The 16,903-nt window shown below is 45.1% G+C and overlaps 1 protein-coding gene across 1 annotated transcript in view; it reads right to left on the bottom strand.

Annotated features, from left to right (window-relative positions):
• Nucleotides 1-3,147: 3,147 nt before the first annotated feature.
• LOC146863641 (extracellular calcium-sensing receptor-like) overlaps nt 3,148-16,903 on the bottom strand; it is a 157,088-nt gene continuing 143,332 nt past the window's right edge. The window contains exon 3 of the mRNA XM_085636647.1: nt 3,148-3,999. Within this exon, the coding sequence (XP_085492773.1) occupies nt 3,148-3,999 (852 nt within the window). The remainder of the gene's footprint in view (nt 4,000-16,903) is intronic.

Raw genomic sequence — 16,903 nt, 5'->3', positions numbered from 1 at the left:
AGTAAAACTGTATGTTTGTGCAAGAATCCACTTTATCAAAAATAGCATGTGTGTAAGAGGCAGAGAACAGATATCGAGAGACTAAGCTGTCCAAACAAAGTGGATTGAGATGTAAAAGAATGAGCAGATGGAGAGCGCTCTCTTGCATTTCTTACCAAGGGGTACAACGTTTCAATAAAGCCTCCGACTCATTCAAAAACTCTATCACCAAGAACCATCTGAAGACCCCAAGTCTTAAATTCAAATGAACCCGGCTACTACCAGCCTATTCATGGGATACCAATTTGTAGTAAAATTCTGGAAGTGATGTGTAACCTGCTTCAATCCCCCTTGAGTCAGCACAATCTGCTGCATCACCATCAATCCGAGTTCAGGCGATGAGAAGACACATACAGCATCCTGGTAGAATTTGATGATAAAGTGTATCAGGTCTTTGACAAAAAACATATTACCATGGTAGTGTTACTGGCCCTAACATCTCTCTTTGACAAGGTGAATCATCAGATGATAGACAGGAGGCTAGCCTCAGTTGGCAGGGTTAGAGGTCTTGCTTTGATCTTTTCTCTAAGACCACAGCACTGTATTGATGTTGGGTCCCCACTACTCTAAACATTCCATCTTAAACTATGGCTCTCTTCTCTAAGGACTCACCAATTTCAGACCCACATGCTCATTAGGCAGAGATGGCATTTGATACACAAACTACGCTCATGTTACTCAACTCATTGTTGACCCTGATGGTATGCTACCCAGGATATATCACACGGGAGTGCTGCTTAACGGACACAAGTGAATGGGTGCTCATGAGCTTATGCTGGGTAAATGAGGGAATAAGCTTTTTGATTTCGGGGGCGAAGACCTTTCTCAAGCTACAACCATAATTTCTGTCCGGGTGAAACACAAAGGTCACAAAACCGTCTGGTAGCTTGGCACAAAAGCAGTCAGGTGCAATTAGAATAAATGAGTTAAGTATTCATGCGGCACACAAACAATAAAAAGTGAAAATACAACACCGGGAAAATCCCACACCAATAATAGGGGGGCTGCGTTTTTCCGCAGCTGCCTCTCTTGTGCAAAATAAGACTATAGCTTTCAAAAGCACCATATATTACTTTTCAGGTACTTTTTACATAATCAGTGGCCTCAACCCACACTTATAAGGGTGCACACCTACCTGCTAACAATGTGTGACAATCGAAAGATTTAGCAAGTTTCAAAAACCACCAGGAAGCAGCTACTACCCTCTTCCACATAGTTTTGTTTATTTTACTAGTATTACCCTTTTAGCAAGCTGAGGATTATAGTTGGAAATACCTGGTTACCCGGGTTTGCGTGAGGTAAAATGCTTTACTTGCATATAGCCAACATTCCTAGCAAGAACAAAACGCTCGCTAGAGAACGTATATAAATGCCGCAATAACTCAGAGCCCGCTTTGATGTGCTGCTGATCCACGTCTGTCTTCTATGCACCCAGTTGTTAACCATCCAATGCTTCTCTGGGCATTTAAAACATTGTGTGTCAAGCACTGCGAGAATATCAAGGTTGTCAGCACTTTTGTTACGAAGCAGCAAGGCAAGCACACCCCAACTTCAAAAGGATAGCACACATTGCTATTATGCATGTATATGCTGTATGACTAATATGCGCGTTTACAAAGGGCTTTGACAGGGATAACGATAAATTATCATAATATGAACAAATAATAACAGCGACACAGTTCAGTAATACCCTTGCCACTGGCCGGTTAATAATATGATTATTAATAATAATGGCTCACCTCAGGCATGCCCAGACTCTCTCCTTTCCACTGTGCCTGTCGCCTGTAGCTCTGCTGTTACATTGAGCGCACAGACAGGGCACGGGAGGGACACGCGCTTCCGGCGTCCGAACACAAATCTCCTAGCAACTTCTCGACCTTCGAAGAATGTCTTGTCGGGTGTTGTAGTTCATTTGTTTCCAGTTTACTGTAATGGGGAACGCGCACGCTGCTTACTGAAAGACTACAATACCCAGATTCCCTCAATGCATCTAGACGTCGACGCACTCCGAAACGTTCTCCCGCATCTGCCTGGGTGGGACGTTATTTATTTATGCATTTTTATATAGCGCAAACTATACCAAACAAGCATTTGCAATGCAAGAGAACTCGCATTTATGCGAGACCTCTTGAATTGCAAACGGGAGTGCGGGTGGATGGGCTGGCGTGATTAAGACATGAACAACGGGAGTGGGAGGGGCGGGAGAGAAGGCACGCACAGCGGGAGGGGTGGCACCAACACAAAGTAGTGCTCAGGAAATATGCAGTAAAGGGGCCAATAGCCATGGAAGGAGACATGGCTGTCATAAGGAGGGATTTACAGCCTCCAAACTAATCAGAAGGCAACATTTAGAAAGGCCAAAGCCGCAAGCCAATGAAAAAGTGGGCGGGGGAGGGGGCGGGGCTCCCCTCACCTATAGCGTATACTGCATGCCTCGCAAAGCTTGCAGCGCATGCGCTGCACCGCTAGGCAAGACCTAAAAATGAGGATTGGCGGGCAAGAGAGAAAGGGGGTAGGATTTGGGCACCTATGACCAACTGACTCAAAAATAGATAAGGGAGCTACCAAACAGTGTAGGAATCGGTTAGTTTGTTTTTTGGTTTATGTTTATTCTGGTTTATATATATTTAATTTTGTATTCTATACCTCCCTTCTCTCTGGTTTTGTTCATCCTGCCATTTTTATGTATTTTGATATAATCAAACATGACTTGAAATGGAAGTCTATAAGTTGATTGTTTCTTTTTTTTTTTCTACTATAACTTATCTTCTATTTTTGGGGTTTTTCAAATCTAATGGAACGTAATGAAATTTAAATGTTTAAACATTCTTTGTGTTTGGTGATGCTTACTGATGTACCTTGTGGCAAATAAAGAAAAAAATTTAAAAAAAGGAAATATTTGTTACAGAATTGTTTATTTCCTCATACGTTTCCTTGGCTCCAGATAACTGGTCAGACATTCTCCACTGATAAATATTTTTACATTCTGCAAAGAGTACCATAGCAATGTTTGTTGCTCAGACCAAACTCTGAAATCTGCAATCTACACCATCCTCTGATAACCTGGTAATAACAGACACCACTTTCCTTTTTTAATTGTAAATGTGATCAATTTCGCTTTTGCAGGTGATCCATGTTTACCTTCCATGGTTCCTTCCTCGAGCTCCAACCAATAGGGTCAGCTCCTGGCCCAGGATCAGATGAATACATGTCATGTAAAGCATGAGCCAATGTGTAGACGGCCTTATAAACACTGTATGTCTCTCTGTAGTTCATGCGCTGATATTCACTCAACATCCGAAACGTCTCGTTTCCTGAGCAAAGAAAATCAGATGATCTGTCCATGAACTTATCATCGGGTCCATCCTTTACTATGCAAAAGAAATCTGATAGCCATAGATCTATCAGGGCTGTATCTTCGATGAACTTTGATGGAGTAACTTTATCGAGAAAATCTTGAAATCTAATAATTTCTCCACTTTGGATACAAAATGCTAGACTTCCATTGAATATTTCGGAGGTTAGATAATTGCCTAAAATGTTGCAGGTAGACGCTGACAGAATCCAGATTTTCCGAGGTAGCTTTTCCCAACCGTTATCTGTGAAATAACTCGTTAGGGCCATTGGGGTGCTGTAGAGAATGATCACCTTGGCCGTGGATAGCCTGATGGCGTCCATGACAGTAGGCATGTTCTCATCGTTAGTGGCAGAAATATAAGAGGTAATCATATAGGAGAACTCGATGCAGCCTCCAGCCTGGCCAACCACCTCCTGCAGTGCTCGCAGCGCTCTCTCCCCACCGTCATCATCCGTTGTCAGAAGACCCACCCACGTCCAGCCAAAATATTCTAACAACTGAGCAACTCCATCGTAGAAGGAGAGCTCGTTTGGGGCAATCCGGTAAAAGGTTGGAAATCTTGTTCTGTCGCTGAGTACAGGGGTCTGAGCGCCGTCGCTGATCTGCAAGGAAGAAAGGAATGAAATACGCATTAAATAAAATCTGGCAACATCCTAAGCAAGAGGCAGCGAATACCACAAATCTTCAACTCTAAAAGACCCAGCAAATGTATCATGAGTTTGAGCATATTGCAGCTCTCATTAAAAACCAGAACAGACTGTGCCAAAAACTATTACAATGCCATAACATGTTTAATAGTCTAGGTCCAGATGTATTGTTTGTGTGACGCTGTCACAAACATGATATGTATCCTGTCTGTGGTAATACAAGTGCATTATATCCGATGACACGTTTGTGACAGAGTAACCCATCACTGGGCTCTAAATCAGGCCCTTTGTTCATAAAACACCACCATTCATACAAACCATCAAATAGTTTTAATAAGCTAATTTTTTAAAGGTTTTTTTGAAACAGCTTTTAAAAAAATGTACTAACATTTTTAGGTTTCGCCTGCACAGCGCTTGCACTGCACTTGAATTTTTTTTAATATAAATCTTAAAAGGGACTTACATCCAGCCCCCTTGCTTTCCTGGCTTTTCATTGGTTTCTCTGCTTGCCACTTTCCTTTACTCCATTTCTATTGGCTGTCATATATTTCCCTGCATTTACAATGCTTGTTCTTCCTGTTGTTGCTGTGTTCTTCTGTTAACAGTTCCCATAGCCCAAGTACTGTTTACTTTTGGGTTCACCCTTGGATTAAACCAGACTTCTTCACAGGCTTCTTCAAATGCATTTCTTCCAGAGACTCGAATTGTCTTCTACGGCTGATTCCAACGTCACTTTACCCCAATGCACCCGACTCCCCTAGTGCAGGTAACCTGGTTCCTGGGGTGCCCATCGGTGGGATGGCTCTCCAACCTTCCATCCTCCAAAGGGTTTCTTCAGGGTCCTCTTGGAAGGGTCCTTCTTCTTCAAAACTGCAATCCAGACTTCTCAGTTGACTTCTAATGGGTATGTTTACAAGGGCCCAGTAAAGCTCAGAGAGTTGGTAACCATTTATGTTCCATCTAGACACCTAAGATCCTCTCATCATGATTTCCTCAGTACAACCAGGGTAAAAAGGATGAGATGGGGAGGGACATTGTTTGCACACGTAGTACCGAAGTTGTGGACCGATCTTCCACCCAGTCTCAGAGCACTGGAAAATGAACTTCCCTTCAGGAAGAAAGTTAAGACATGACTGTTTCCCTGTTAATGTACCCGAGGCCCTACTCAACACAGTACTCACCAGTGCGTGGAAGCCTTTGGGTAGCCATGCACTTTACAAAACATAAAAATAAACATAAACATGTGGCTGTGTTTGAACACTGCACACAGTCTCTGTGGGGTTCCTGGGTTCTTACCTCAGGTAGTTCCTGGTTCTTCTGGCTCCTCTGAGTCTTCTGGTCCAAGTACCGTTCTCCTTTGCAGTTTGCATTCCACTTTCTTAGTGTATTGTTTGGTTTCCCCCTGGAGACCAGTGCATATTTGTGCTGCTTTATGTATCTTCTTGTGTATTGTTGGTATCTCTGGTCAGGAGATATGCCAATGTGTTAGTGATTGTGTGTGTAATAACTAGATTTTTTTTTTTTATATACACTGTACGGTTTGTTTTAGTTCGATCTACAGTGTCGAATAAATGTGGTAAAACAAACTGCTTTATACTCCTTCAAGAAATGCCTGAAAGGTGCTCTCCACAGCTACCAATTTGAGAGTAAAGTTTATTAAAGACCACTAAACTCACCATAAGGGTTGCTTTGATTAGTGCAAGGTGCATCACTCCTTTGAGTGTGCACCATATGCCAAGCCAGCCGCCTACACTCACACTCATGCGAGTAAAGTTGGTACAGTGCACATTACATCATCGTAATGTATTCACATGTGGGATCTCTTCCCCAATGGACATGTTGTACAATCTACTGTTGACCCCAGCTTGCAGATCATATGATACATGAGTCTCTTTGTCTTCTGGAGACTACACAATACTCTCCAATATCTATTCTAACTCCTACCCGCTATCCCCAGAGGATTTTCCACTCCAACACTTGTAGTGACTGATGTGGATGGTGTCTATATGACTTAAAGAGTATACAGTTTATATATCATATGAAACTCAACACTACTACATGATTGCGGGGGTGTGGGCGGAAGAACTGGGTTTTGCTCTCACTGACAAAATATGGTCATATAGCTGCTCACAGATTCAACACGTCTCGATTAACCACAGGCACAAACTTTTACGTTTTAAATTCCTCTATCACATCGACCTCTCCGCTTTGGACATTGTTAAATTCAACCCCACTAGGTTTAACCACTGTGTTAAGTATCACTCCCCTGGGGCAGACTTTGCACACCTAACATGCACATGTACGGATATCTCCTTAGACAGGGCCTCTGTATTCATTCATGTCTCTACCATGACAAACATGCAGCTTACACCTGACCCTCTGCTTGCTCTTTTGGGATACACCTAGTACATACTGCGCTCTATATGCTGTCTTACCTCATTGGGATTTTTATTAGGGAAATGGGCGATTGTGCTCTATTGTGGCAGTAACAAACTGCCCACCTCTTTGGAATGACTTAAAAGCATGACATATTTGTGATACTGTTGGTGAGGAGTATGCCCTTCTTCAGCCACATTCGTCTCCACCCAAGGATATTTGGCAGCCATTCCGAAAATATCTTCACACCCTTGAACGGGACTCTACTGATTAGTACCTTCATCCCTTTCCCCCATAACTATTGATTTATCCACCTATGTTCCACTCAACCACACTTTGTTCTCACATAATACTGCCATACTGCCTATTGTGAGGATATTTGATATTGCTTCCTTGTTCTTATGACATACTTCATTGTGTGACCCCAACAGCTTGCCGCTGTTGTCTGTTTGTCATAACTGAAAATGTATAAAGACAATTTTAAATGACGGCAAAAATTGATCAGAGCTCTCCTATGCTGCTTATGTTGCTAGATTTGTCTTTGGCTTTTGAGCCTGTCTCTCATGTCATCTAGTACACAGAATCGAAAGAGTTGGGGTCAGAGGTCAGGCTCTACGGTGATTGAAATCCTTTCTATTGGATCACTCCCAAGTAGTCTTCCTTCTTCGTTTCTCCTCCTCTTCCAATCTTCTGGTCTGCAGCTTCTCCCAGGGCTCAGCACTTAGCCCTACTCTTTTTAATATCTACCTGGAGACTCTGGCTAAAATGGTGGAGTCCTGGGAGTGTGTGTGGTCTCCTATGCAGTTGACACCCAGCTCTTTTTAGCTTTGCATGAAAACATGCCCTCAACTCTGAGTTCCTTCAAGAAGTGTCTGAAAGGTGTGGTGGCGTGGATGGAGGGAAGTTGTCTCAAACTGAACTCAGAAAAAACGGAGATACTTTTTGTGGGCCCTAATTCCTTCCTCAATGCCATTCTTTGGTGGCCATCTGAGTTGTGTGCTTACCCAGCCCCAACTCAGATGGCCAGACACCTTGGTGTAAAATTTGACTCACATCTCACCTTTGAGCCTCAAATTCGGTCCCTCTCCGCATCTTGTTTTTCCACCATCAGAACCCTTAGAAGGATGCTCCTCAGTCTGGTGGAGTCTCAAAAAACAGTTGTCCATACTCTGGCTGCGTCAAAACTGGACTGTGCCAATAGTCTTTACTTAGGCCTACCGACCTTCATTATCCAACAGCTTCAAGTTATCCAGAATTCTGCTGCACTCCTCATCTTGAAGATTCCTCCACGTTTATCAATTTCTTCTCTCTTGCGGCATTTTCACTGGCTTCCTATTAGTAAGAGAATCCAGTTTTAGGCACTTACTCTAGTTTTCAGTACCTGCACTCAAAAGATCCCTTTATATCTCAGGAGGAGACTTCTGCCTTACTCCCAGTCCAGAGCTCTGAGGTCCAATAGCCTTAAGCTACTGTATGTTCTCTGCATACTTAAAGCCAGATGAGGCGGTCGTTCCTTCACATATCTGGCTTCCAAACTGTGGAACACATTGCTGCTCAGTCTGCACTCCAGCCCTTCGGAATCACTTTCGACTGAATTTCAAAACCTTTTGTGTAATACCCCTCTTATGGCTATGCCATCTTCAGTGTCCCCCTTTGCTTTCTGCTAGCACTGGGACACTTCCTTGGAGGTAGCTGTGTGCTATATAAATTGCATGAAATTGAAAACATTACTATGAACCCCCTCATCACCGCCTCGAAGCTCCAGCGTTGATGCTGTGCCTGCAGAGTAAAGTCTGTGAAGCACACCCCTACATTTTCATATTGCAGGTCACCGTGAGAGCGGGCTACTTATAGAATAGACTCTATCACAATAGTTCAAGATCTTAGCTATGATTGTAAGGGGAGGTGCCCCGGGATTTGTATCGGGATAGGCATCCTGTGTGCAGGCTCAATTGTGAAAAAAGTTGAGAGGTATTTAGGGCACAGATGGTTAAGTGTTAGATCTTCCAGAAATAGGTCAACACTAGGTCCCTCCGCTCCTATGGGGACTCCGACCACCCTGAGTTGTTCCTTTGAACACAGCCTTGGAACGCGGAGTTCCAAAAATCTCCGCTCCATAGAGTGGGCCAGAGTTTTTCCCTCATTTTTACTTTAAGCTGGCGAATGCGAGAGAGGAAAATCTTACTTCAGACCACCTCCTCGTGAGATTTCTTAATGCGGATAGTCGCGGATGGCTGGAGATGCTTTCGGTGAGAAACCTTCTGTTTGCATTGAGAAAGCTGCCACTCAAGTGGAATATCTACTCGAGTGGCAGAAAGAAGCATTCCCCTCTTGCGCTGTGCATTGTGCCGCTCACACTGATTTTCCAGTGTGGGTCAAACACTCGGTGCTAAAAATCAACATAAACAACACAACCAAACGCACTCCACTGCTTGCAGGACTCCGCTTAGCATGGCAGAGTTTTGAGGTTACTTTGTGGAGTTCCATGTAGCAGAGGTCCGCAAACTCCACCCAGGCCTACTTCAGTATCTGCAGGCCCGCCATGTCATCTCGAGCAGTCCTTCTTGGAGTGTGAGTCAAGCTGGTGGGAGGTGAGAAAAAGGTCTCAGTCACCTGCATCACTGATTTGTAGGTAGCTGTCAGGCCACAGGGACCATCAAAGACAACTGTGCGCCCCGTCACTGCTCAGAAATACCTCCTCTTCACCATAATCATGACAGGTATCAGGTTATAGTGCAAGCAGGCCCCACACATGTGCAGGACAGTCACACCTGGTGAAAGGAAGGTAGACAAAAGCCAACGTTGTCTCAGCCCTGCTTTACAGTCCTGACTCACCACACCACCGGTGTTGCTGCCTTCTTTGAGTCAGATTTTCACTGCCCCACATCAGTTCACCAGCCCTGAGGTGCATCTCCTGATCCGGCCCCTACATCATCCCCCATTTCCCGGAATTCCCTCATGGTGCCTTCTGGATCCCAGGCCCTTGCTCAGGGTCCCCTCCTTCGTGGCACCTTTACTCATGTCCGGGCTGCAGGCCACAGTTACTCCCCCTCCAATGATATTTGAGCTCCTGGGTCCTCGGGCCGCTCAGCGTCACCAGTTCTCAGCCAAACCCCTCACTGGGGAACATATGGGTAGGCAGGACCCTGTTCATCCTCAGCACATGTAGACATCTCATCAGAGGGCTGTATGCAGCCTCTCATCAGTGCGCTGCTGCTGCCGTGGCCCACCAGGCCCACAGCCAGGCCTGGCCATGAGGTCACAATCAGTCTGCCAAATGGGCAGGGGTGATAGATGGTCGCTGATTTCATCTCAGCACTTTTCTCAGCACCCTCGGTATGTTACGAGCAGGATTAATAAGGAGATTTTAGGGATTAAACGCAGCTCTGGCACAGAACTTTGCTAATGTGTGACTATCAGTGACTTCATAGACTTCACTCATACAAAACCTGTGAAATTCACCAGTTATAGTTGACTGAACTAACTGTAACTTATGCCCTCACAATGCACTGCTTATGACCTCACACAATGCCTCACTCATGACTCAGTGACAACCCTGATGACACCACCTTTTTCATAATTTAAAAGGCTCCCTCGAGCCGTTTGAGCTGACGAGCTTGGGAGCGCCTGCATGCCCAGAGTGGAATTGTGCCTGAGAAAATTAAGCGGCAGCATGTCCAGCAACCTACTATTTTTTCCCTACTGATGACGGAGAAATCCAGAAACACGTGTCTAGGGATACGCTTTGAAAAATATGGTATTGAGCCAAGAAACTTTTCGAACTTTGTCCTGTGCCAAAAACAATGAACTACATCTACCACGATGCTCAGAGGTAATGACGCTGCGATGTGAAGTCAGTGTGCTCCCACCCCCTTTTTCATAATTTAAAAGGCTCCCTCGAGCCGCTTGAGCTGACGAGCTTGGGAGCGCCTGCATGCCCAGAGTGGAATTGTGCCTGAGAAAATTAAGCGGCAGCATGTCCAGCAACCTACTATTTTTTCCCTACTGATGACGGAGAAATCCAGAAACACGTGTCTAGGGATACGCTTTGAAAAATATGGTATTGAGCCAAGAAACTTTTCGAACTTTGTCCTGTGCCAAAAACAATGAACTACATCTACCACGATGCTCAGAGGTAATGACGCTGCGATGTGAAGTCAGTGTGCTCCCACCCCCTTTTTCATAATTTAAAAGGCTCCCTCGAGCCGCTTGAGCTGACGAGCTTGGGAGCGCCTGCATGCCCAGAGTGGAATTGTGCCTGAGAAAATTAAGCGGCAGCATGTCCAGCAACCTACTATTTTTTCCCTACTGATGACGGAGAAATCCAGAAACACGTGTCTAGGGATACGCTTTGAAAAATATGGTATTGAGCCAAGAAACTTTTCGAACTTTGTCCTGTGCCAAAAACAATGAACTACATCTACCACGATGCTCAGAGGTAATGACGCTGCGATGTGAAGTCAGTGTGCTCCCACCCCCTTTTTCATAATTTAAAAGGCTCCCTCGAGCCGCTTGAGCTGACGAGCTTGGGAGCGCCTGCATGCCCAGAGTGGAATTGTGCCTGAGAAAATTAAGCGGCAGCATGTCCAGCAACCTACTATTTTTTCCCTACTGATGACGGAGAAATCCAGAAACACGTGTCTAGGGATACGCTTTGAAAAATATGGTATTGAGCCAAGAAACTTTTCGAACTTTGTCCTGTGCCAAAAACAATGAACTACATCTACCACGATGCTCAGAGGTAATGACGCTGCGATGTGAAGTCAGTGTGCTCCCACCCCCTTTTTCATAATTTAAAAGGCTCCCTCGAGCCGCTTGAGCTGACGAGCTTGGGAGCGCCTGCATGCCCAGAGTGGAATTGTGCCTGAGAAAATTAAGCGGCAGCATGTCCAGCAACCTACTATTTTTTCCCTACTGATGACGGAGAAATCCAGAAACACGTGTCTAGGGATACGCTTTGAAAAATATGGTATTGAGCCAAGAAACTTTTCGAACTTTGTCCTGTGCCAAAAACAATGAACTACATCTACCACGATGCTCAGAGGTAATGACGCTGCGATGTGAAGTCAGTGTGCTCCCACCCCCTTTTTCATAATTTAAAAGGCTCCCTCGAGCCGCTTGAGCTGACGAGCTTGGGAGCGCCTGCATGCCCAGAGTGGAATTGTGCCTGAGAAAATTAAGCGGCAGCATGTCCAGCAACCTACTATTTTTTCCCTACTGATGACGGAGAAATCCAGAAACACGTGTCTAGGGATACGCTTTGAAAAATATGGTATTGAGCCAAGAAACTTTTCGAACTTTGTCCTGTGCCAAAAACAATGAACTACATCTACCACGATGCTCAGAGGTAATGACGCTGCGATGTGAAGTCAGTGTGCTCCCACCCCCTTTTTCATAATTTAAAAGGCTCCCTCGAGCCGCTTGAGCTGACGAGCTTGGGAGCGCCTGCATGCCCAGAGTGGAATTGTGCCTGAGAAAATTAAGCGGCAGCATGTCCAGCAACCTACTATTTTTTCCCTACTGATGACGGAGAAATCCAGAAACACGTGTCTAGGGATACGCTTTGAAAAATATGGTATTGAGCCAAGAAACTTTTCGAACTTTGTCCTGTGCCAAAAACAATGAACTACATCTACCACGATGCTCAGAGGTAATGACGCTGCGATGTGAAGTCAGTGTGCTCCCACCCCCTTTTTCATAATTTAAAAGGCTCCCTCGAGCCGCTTGAGCTGACGAGCTTGGGAGCGCCTGCATGCCCAGAGTGGAATTGTGCCTGAGAAAATTAAGCGGCAGCATGTCCAGCAACCTACTATTTTTTCCCTACTGATGACGGAGAAATCCAGAAACACGTGTCTAGGGATACGCTTTGAAAAATATGGTATTGAGCCAAGAAACTTTTCGAACTTTGTCCTGTGCCAAAAACAATGAACTACATCTACCACGATGCTCAGAGGTAATGACGCTGCGATGTGAAGTCAGTGTGCTCCCACCCCCTTTTTCATAATTTAAAAGGCTCCCTCGAGCCGCTTGAGCTGACGAGCTTGGGAGCGCCTGCATGCCCAGAGTGGAATTGTGCCTGAGAAAATTAAGCGGCAGCATGTCCAGCAACCTACTATTTTTTCCCTACTGATGACGGAGAAATCCAGAAACACGTGTCTAGGGATACGCTTTGAAAAATATGGTATTGAGCCAAGAAACTTTTCGAACTTTGTCCTGTGCCAAAAACAATGAACTACATCTACCACGATGCTCAGAGGTAATGACGCTGCGATGTGAAGTCAGTGTGCTCCCACCCCCTTTTTCATAATTTAAAAGGCTCCCTCGAGCCGCTTGAGCTGACGAGCTTGGGAGCGCCTGCATGCCCAGAGTGGAATTGTGCCTGAGAAAATTAAGCGGCAGCATGTCCAGCAACCTACTATTTTTTCCCTACTGATGACGGAGAAATCCAGAAACACGTGTCTAGGGATACGCTTTGAAAAATATGGTATTGAGCCAAGAAACTTTTCGAACTTTGTCCTGTGCCAAAAACAATGAACTACATCTACCACGATGCTCAGAGGTAATGACGCTGCGATGTGAAGTCAGTGTGCTCCCACCCCCTTTTTCATAATTTAAAAGGCTCCCTCGAGCCGCTTGAGCTGACGAGCTTGGGAGCGCCTGCATGCCCAGAGTGGAATTGTGCCTGAGAAAATTAAGCGGCAGCATGTCCAGCAACCTACTATTTTTTCCCTACTGATGACGGAGAAATCCAGAAACACGTGTCTAGGGATACGCTTTGAAAAATATGGTATTGAGCCAAGAAACTTTTCGAACTTTGTCCTGTGCCAAAAACAATGAACTACATCTACCACGATGCTCAGAGGTAATGACGCTGCGATGTGAAGTCAGTGTGCTCCCACCCCCTTTTTCATAATTTAAAAGGCTCCCTCGAGCCGCTTGAGCTGACGAGCTTGGGAGCGCCTGCATGCCCAGAGTGGAATTGTGCCTGAGAAAATTAAGCGGCAGCATGTCCAGCAACCTACTATTTTTTCCCTACTGATGACGGAGAAATCCAGAAACACGTGTCTAGGGATACGCTTTGAAAAATATGGTATTGAGCCAAGAAACTTTTCGAACTTTGTCCTGTGCCAAAAACAATGAACTACATCTACCACGATGCTCAGAGGTAATGACGCTGCGATGTGAAGTCAGTGTGCTCCCACCCCCTTTTTCATAATTTAAAAGGCTCCCTCGAGCCGCTTGAGCTGACGAGCTTGGGAGCGCCTGCATGCCCAGAGTGGAATTGTGCCTGAGAAAATTAAGCGGCAGCATGTCCAGCAACCTACTATTTTTTCCCTACTGATGACGGAGAAATCCAGAAACACGTGTCTAGGGATACGCTTTGAAAAATATGGTATTGAGCCAAGAAACTTTTCGAACTTTGTCCTGTGCCAAAAACAATGAACTACATCTACCACGATGCTCAGAGGTAATGACGCTGCGATGTGAAGTCAGTGTGCTCCCACCCCCTTTTTCATAATTTAAAAGGCTCCCTCGAGCCGCTTGAGCTGACGAGCTTGGGAGCGCCTGCATGCCCAGAGTGGAATTGTGCCTGAGAAAATTAAGCGGCAGCATGTCCAGCAACCTACTATTTTTTCCCTACTGATGACGGAGAAATCCAGAAACACGTGTCTAGGGATACGCTTTGAAAAATATGGTATTGAGCCAAGAAACTTTTCGAACTTTGTCCTGTGCCAAAAACAATGAACTACATCTACCACGATGCTCAGAGGTAATGACGCTGCGATGTGAAGTCAGTGTGCTCCCACCCCCTTTTTCATAATTTAAAAGGCTCCCTCGAGCCGCTTGAGCTGACGAGCTTGGGAGCGCCTGCATGCCCAGAGTGGAATTGTGCCTGAGAAAATTAAGCGGCAGCATGTCCAGCAACCTACTATTTTTTCCCTACTGATGACGGAGAAATCCAGAAACACGTGTCTAGGGATACGCTTTGAAAAATATGGTATTGAGCCAAGAAACTTTTCGAACTTTGTCCTGTGCCAAAAACAATGAACTACATCTACCACGATGCTCAGAGGTAATGACGCTGCGATGTGAAGTCAGTGTGCTCCCACCCCCTTTTTCATAATTTAAAAGGCTCCCTCGAGCCGCTTGAGCTGACGAGCTTGGGAGCGCCTGCATGCCCAGAGTGGAATTGTGCCTGAGAAAATTAAGCGGCAGCATGTCCAGCAACCTACTATTTTTTCCCTACTGATGACGGAGAAATCCAGAAACACGTGTCTAGGGATACGCTTTGAAAAATATGGTATTGAGCCAAGAAACTTTTCGAACTTTGTCCTGTGCCAAAAACAATGAACTACATCTACCACGATGCTCAGAGGTAATGACGCTGCGATGTGAAGTCAGTGTGCTCCCACCCCCTTTTTCACAACCCTGATGACATCACTGATGACATCTCAAATGATATCACTGATGACATCATCCAGTGAGTCTACGTACTTTCTAAAAGTTTAAGAGTGGTAAGCATATATACTAAGGTACCACAATATTTAAATAAGTATACAAGGTGTATAATTACTAATGAGTGATTCTACTTCTAATTGCATTATGAGAGTGGCTTAGTGACTGTGTGTATCCGTGTGTGAGTGGGTGTCTGAGTGCCTGTAAGGGTGTGTGAGTGCATGTGCAAGTGGCTGTATGGATATGTAAGCAGGTGTGTGAGTCGCTGAGTGACTGTGTATCCGTGTGTGAGTGGATGTCTGAGTGCCTGTAAGGGTGTGTGTGTGCATGTGCGAGTGGCTGTTTGGATATGTAAGCAGGTGTGTGAGTGGCTGTTATGTTATGTTACAACAATTTATTAAGCACACATCTACCCCTGAGGTGTCTTGGTGCTGACTTCTAAAGAGCAAGAAAAGGAGCATCATTTTTAAAGAGCCACGTTTTGAGCTCCTCCCTAAAGGAGATCAGCATGGGCATTGCTTAGATGTGAGGGGGCAGGTTATTCCAAAGCTTAGTAGTTCCAGTGATAAAGCTTCTACCTCCCCAATTGACTTTGCAGAATCTGGGAACCATCATTAGATTGGCCCCAAGGAACGCAGCCATCTGCTAGGGACGTACCATTCAAAAGAGTACTTCAAGTACTCAGGGCCAATTTCATGTAAAGCTTTGTAGGCGCTGCCTTAAATTTGGCATGGCTTCTCACTGGAATCCAATGAAACTGCCAAATTTCCTTAGAAACAGATTTGGCTTTCAGAGTCCCAGAAAGGAGCCTGGTGACAGCATTCTGCCCCATATGCAACTTGTTATAGTTTGTTTCCTGCATATTAACATAAAAGCCATTGCAGTAATCCAATTTTGATAGAACTAATGTAGTAGTTACTGTCTTTTTAGAATGATCTGGAATGAAAAGAAATGATTTCTTCATCAGTCTAAGCAGGAAGAAGCAGGAGGAGACCATAGAATTGACTTGCAGTCGAAAGTTTGGGTTTTCATCTATAAAGATTCCTACATTTTAAGCTTTGGTCATTGGGATAGGGGAGGGCCCATTTCTTCTGGTTACCAAATAGGAGACCAGGCAGGATAAAGATAACCAAACGGAACAACCTTGGTTTTATTTGAATCAAGTTTGAGGCAGTTTCTGCTCATCCAAGAAATGATTGCCAACATACAGTCATGAAAATGAGCAGATACCTCAATGCTATTTTTGAAGGCTGACTGGACAATTTAAGTATCATCTGTGTATGAGGTAAGCAAGAGGCCAATATTTTGACTAATAGGGCCAATTCTGTAACATACATGTTAAACAGTGTTGAACTAATGTGGCTTTGTGGGTGAGTGATTGTTGTGAGAGTGTATGTGTCAGTACCTATATGGTAAGTGAGTGGTGGTGTGAGGGGCTGTATGGGTGGGTGCGTGGGTATATGAGTGACTATGGGTGAATGATCGTATGAGTGAGTGACTGGGTGCCGTCAAGAGCAACTTCCACAACGGGATGAGGGCAGTCACCACCTGGATGAAGGACAGCTGCCTCAAACTCAACTCAGACAAGACCGAAGTCTTCATCATCGGCTCCACCCCCTGTGCATGGAACAACTCCTGGTGGCCCGCTTCGCTCAGGACCCCCTATCACTGCATCCATTTCACCATCAAAACTAACATCACCCACAAACGCCCACACCAGCTCCAGTGCAGGAATTGGAACAAGATCTCCGACGACTAGCTCACTGCCTTCCTCAGCAGCTCCGCTTCCACCGCCTCAGATGATGACCCAACCACCACTGCCCATACCCTACACAACTGGATCACCGACTGCTCCAACACCATCGTCCCCTCAAGATAACTTGCAACCCACATGCCAAGAAAGCCAGCTGGTTCTCCACCGAACTCTGAGAATCTAGATGAACCTGCAGACACCTCAAAAAGTTATGGAGGAACTCCAAAACCACAGCAGAACCTGATATCTTCAAAGCAGCTAGCCCCACCCACC

This window comes from Triturus cristatus, chromosome 2_1 (genome assembly GCF_964204655.1).
Source record: "Triturus cristatus chromosome 2_1, aTriCri1.1, whole genome shotgun sequence".
Taxonomy (NCBI): Eukaryota; Metazoa; Chordata; class Amphibia; order Caudata; family Salamandridae; genus Triturus; species Triturus cristatus.
This window is presented reverse-complemented; position numbering and strand designations above follow the sequence as displayed.